Genomic DNA, 4,620 nt, shown 5'->3' with positions numbered 1-4,620 from the left:
TATAATATAAAACCAAAACGAGCTTCCCAAAAAATCCGCCAGAATGCGGGCACTTTAATGTACTGGCCAATCGAAAAATTAAATTTTTTCTTATCGTCTTTCTTATCTCATATCTCCCGCGCGCCGTTATCGTTATCTCCCGCCGCCGCCGTCGTTATTATTTGTTTTTGTTATATCGTTTTTCCGCTTTTCCGGCCTTCGGAGACCTCTTTCCGTCGCGTTCTCTCCGCCGTAGCCCCGAGCGGGTCTTTTTCGTCCCGTCCGCGCGCGTTTTTCGTTCGGATTCGGTCCTCGGCCACGGCCGCCCGCCGACAGACGTCGCCCGTTTTTCTCTTCGCCCCCAATCGGTTTCTCCTTTTTTGCGTCCGCGCGTTTTCCGATCGCGAGCCCCGCGTCCCCGAATTCCGTTCGCGGCCGGAAAATGCGTACTCGCGACGCGTTCTCCGGTCGGTTATCGTATCGTAGCGCGTGTACTACTGTTTTTTTTTTTTACGATACGATAAATCCTTTATCCCTGTCGAATACGCGTTTTTTTGTTTTCGGTATCTCCGCCCTCGGACGCCACCGCGACCTCATCGTCTCATAGCGTAGAAAATACGATTATGTGTATAAAAAAGAAACGTGCGTACCGTCGATGACGTACGTCAGATATGACCAGATCCTTATGTGTATTATACAAAAACATCGCAAAATCGTTGATCTTCGGTCGTTGTAACGTCTTTGATCGCGTACGTTTGGGGCGATAGCGATATCGTGATATGTGTCTGTGATGATAAACTCGGTACGTCATTGAGACGTATACGATTAAATAATGTAGAGGAATACGTCGGAAACACTCTAAATGACGATTAATATGCGATTTACGGTTTCGTGACACGCGAATCGTAAAAATTGTATCGTTTAAATGACGTGTAATATAGTATTCGTCGCATCTCTAAAACGGTTTAAGTGCTCGAGATTCGGTCGTAGTTTACAACTCAAACTGTAGTCGATAGGTGTTAGGATAGGTTCCCCAACGTTAGGTAGGCAGGTTCGAACCCCGTTCCGGCGATATTCGGGCGGCTCCATAAGGACTGTGTATTAAAGCTCTGCATGGTCCGGTCCGAACCGGACCAGACTGGACCGTGGTCCGGTTTTAGTCGGTCTTTTTATATAAAAATAATGAATGGTCCAGTCTTTTTTGGTCTTTTTATTTAAAAGAACACACGGTCCAGTCTTCGTCGGTCCTTTAATTTTGGAAATTACATCAGTTCAGTATGGTCCTATTCTCGTATCTACAATTAAACGTCGGAAGTACTAGGAAATAGAAATAGTATGATTTGTTATTATTATTTTTATTTTTCTCGGAATGACGGCCCCTATGTCAAATATCGTCGTTATTAGGTATTAGATACTGTATAGCAATAATATTTGTATTTTACTATTATTATTATTATTTTAATTAAACTACTGAGCGACTTCTGTGACTAATCAGTACTGAGTACTACCTAGTACCTAGTATGCAATAGCTATTAGCTAATGACTGTTGATATTAATTAATTTTGGGTTTACTGTCATCATTCGTAAATCGTAATAATATATTTTATTATAAATATAATATAGGCGATAGTCATAATATAATAAACATCACCTAGCCGTCTAGTCTACTCCATATTCCCTACTTAAAATATTTAATTTTGAATTGGTACAGTCTGTAGTAAACACAATAATAAGAAATTATTAATTGAAAAATTGTTTTACTTTTTAATGTTTCTATTTTTCAATCATTTCTACTTTGGCTGTGTGAAGTGACAGTACTCACTACCTACTCTAGTACCTAGTATCTATCAGCAGATTTTAATATAACCGATTGTTATCTCCAATATTTGGTAAGTTGTATATTAAATAAAATAGTAATTATTGCGTTGTTTATATTATATACATACATTAGACTAGAGATGGAGAATTTACGTAAAAAAAAGCGGGTAAGTGGATGAAGTGGATGTCGCTCTGCTGTACATTAGGGGGTGGGATGGACCTCGGTCATAGAGTAGGTCACTGTAATGTGTTTGTTAATTTTAATGCAATGATAGGTATCATTGAATACGAAAAACGATTCTGAACGGAGATGATTTGTCAGTCTAGGATATATTATATTTAAATATTGTTATTATTTTATTTTAACGCGTGAATTTGGATTTCGTTAAAAATGAAACACTCGTAAAATTTTTTTAATTGAATAATCATCAATTTTTTTTATAATTTATTATTCTAAGCTCAACTTATGGACAACCTAGTATTAAATTTTCAATTCTTAGCTTTTAATCAAAAATGATTTATACATTTTTAAGTACAGAATAATTAGCAAATATGCATGATTTTAACGAATTTTGTCAATGTATGCATTTCAAACATTAGTAAAAAAAAATTGTGCCTATGTTTTTTTTATAATTTTTGAATGACAGTAAGAACAACTCATGTGGAATCATTTTCATTATTTTAGAATTATGAATTCTCAAGAAATTTCTGAATTTTTAAATTCGAGTTTTGCAAGTTCACTTAATGATTTGTCTACTGATCAAAACAGCGTAATATGCAGTACGCCTATACCGACTGACACGATCGACGATTCTTCTGTTGTTTCGTTTCCTTCTACTTCTAGATCTACGACAAATCAATCTTTAATTCATCCATTTATGACAAATAATTCTAAAAATGCAGTTAAACGGAAATTAACCCACGATACTGGAGAATATATTTTGGTGCCTCGCGAAGGAAAAAGTGACACGTGGAAAAAATTTCAAAATGTTATGCAAATCGTTCAAAATATTGACAACCCTGATTCTCCCGAACAAATTTTAACAGAATATGTTGCTTGTATAAATTGCAAGGAACTCTACGGGAATAAATCAGCGACAGCTACACTTAATAGACACAAATGCAGTTTAAATAAAGGTTTGCAAAGATCTATTGATATATTTATTGAAGAGAAAAGTAAAAAACAAAAAATAGTACCAAAAGAATTAAAGATAAAAGCAATTGAAAAATGCGTTGAATTTTGTTGTATGGATATAAGATCAATGTCCGCAATTGAAGGTGAAGGTTTGAAGAATTTGTGTCAGTTTTTATTAGACACTGGTAGAAAGTATGGACCAATTGACATTTCGGACCTTTTTCCCCACCCGACTACCATATCAAGACACGTTGAAAAAAGTACTAAAGAAATCAGAAACAAACTTTTTAAAGATCTATTTTTTATTATAAACAAAAAATATTGTGCTTCAACCTGTGATATGTGGACTGATAATTATCGTAAGAATAGTTACATGTCTGTAACTCTGCATTACATAGATGATAATTGGGAATTAAACTGTCTTCTACTTAAAACTGGTTTATTTCCAAGTAATGAAGTAAAAACGGGTGACAATATAAAACGTTTCATGTTGAATTTTTTTTTGTGAAATATCTGATGCAGCAGATGAGCCAACATTTGATTTAATGTCAAATATAACTTTTGTTACCGACCAAGGTTCCAATATGTTAACAGCTCTCAGAAATAACAATAGACTTAACTGCTGTGCTCATGTAATTAATACTGTATTAAGAAATCTGTTTGATTCAAAATTTTTGAATCATGAAGAAGACGGTAATAAACTTTTGAATCCAGTAGTGATATTACTAAACGAATGTAAACATTTGGTAAAATTTATGAAAAGCTCGGGTAAAAATAGTGAACTTAGTCAAGGACTTGTACAAGAAGTTGAAACGAGGTGGAATACAAGGCTTTTAATGTTTCAATCAGTGAAAAGAGCACTTCCAGAAATAATTCAATTATATGGAGAACATTTCAATCGTATACAAAATATTAATACAGAATTACTGGAAAAAATTACAATTTTTTTGGAACCATTTAAAAAAGCATCTGATGAACTAGAGGGTGATAAGTATCCGACTATTCAAAAGGTTGTTTTATACCAACTGTTATTGAAAAAACATTTAAAAACATATGCTGAACTTCAAGAGGACATATTTGATGCAAATGAAGAACTTACACCCAACTCAATAATGCAAAAATTAGGAAAACGAGGTTTAGAGTTCATGAAATCTAAATTTAAGTTGGCCGAAGAACACGAGATTGCCATTTTTTTATCGCCAAAATTTAAATGTCTAAAAATGTTTTCAGAACCAGATAAATCACGTATATTTCAAAATATAGGATTAAAGTTGTTAGAAATTGAATTAAAAGAAAATATAACTCCAGAAAACCTACACCAGGAATATAATGTTACCATACAAAAAAACACTTCGAATAGCTCACTATTTTCAGAATGGGAAGATGGTGAAAATAATGAAGATTTAGACAATAGGCGTAAATATGAAAAAGAATTGGAAGCTTACAAAAAAGAAAAGTTTGATGTTATTGACGACAATTTGTTAGATTTTTGGAAGCGTCAAAATCACATTTTTCCATATTTAAGTGTATTAGCACGACAAATTTTGGCTATTCCAGCTAGTAGTGCTAGCAGTGAACGCTCTTTTAGCGTTGCTGGAAGACTAATCGAAGAGCGTAGAAGTTGTCTGAGTGGTACAAGTGTAGATTCGATTTTGTTCTTAAATAACCATTTTAAAAATAAAAAATGA

The 4,620-nt window shown here is 34.1% G+C and overlaps 1 protein-coding gene across 1 annotated transcript; it reads left to right on the top strand.

The window, feature by feature from the left end:
• Window positions 1–3,516: 3,516 nt before the first annotated feature.
• LOC112603417 (zinc finger protein 618-like) lies at window positions 3,517–4,620 on the top strand. Its single transcript, XM_025351954.1, has one exon. It carries the CDS (start codon window positions 3,517–3,519, stop codon window positions 4,618–4,620), a length of 1,104 nt encoding a protein of 367 aa, XP_025207739.1.

This window comes from Melanaphis sacchari, unplaced genomic scaffold (assembly GCF_002803265.2).
Source record: "Melanaphis sacchari strain LSU unplaced genomic scaffold, SCAv2.0 Contig1085_pilon_pilon, whole genome shotgun sequence".
In the NCBI taxonomy this organism is placed as follows: Eukaryota; Metazoa; Arthropoda; class Insecta; order Hemiptera; family Aphididae; genus Melanaphis; species Melanaphis sacchari.
Note: the sequence above shows the minus strand (reverse complement) of the source record. Positions and strands in the feature narration are given on the sequence as shown.

Excerpts from the sequence above, each read along its gene's own strand:
- LOC112603417 (XM_025351954.1), top strand. The coding sequence starts at position 3,517 with ATGTTAACAGCTCTCAGAAATAACAATAGACTTAACTGCTGTGCTCAT.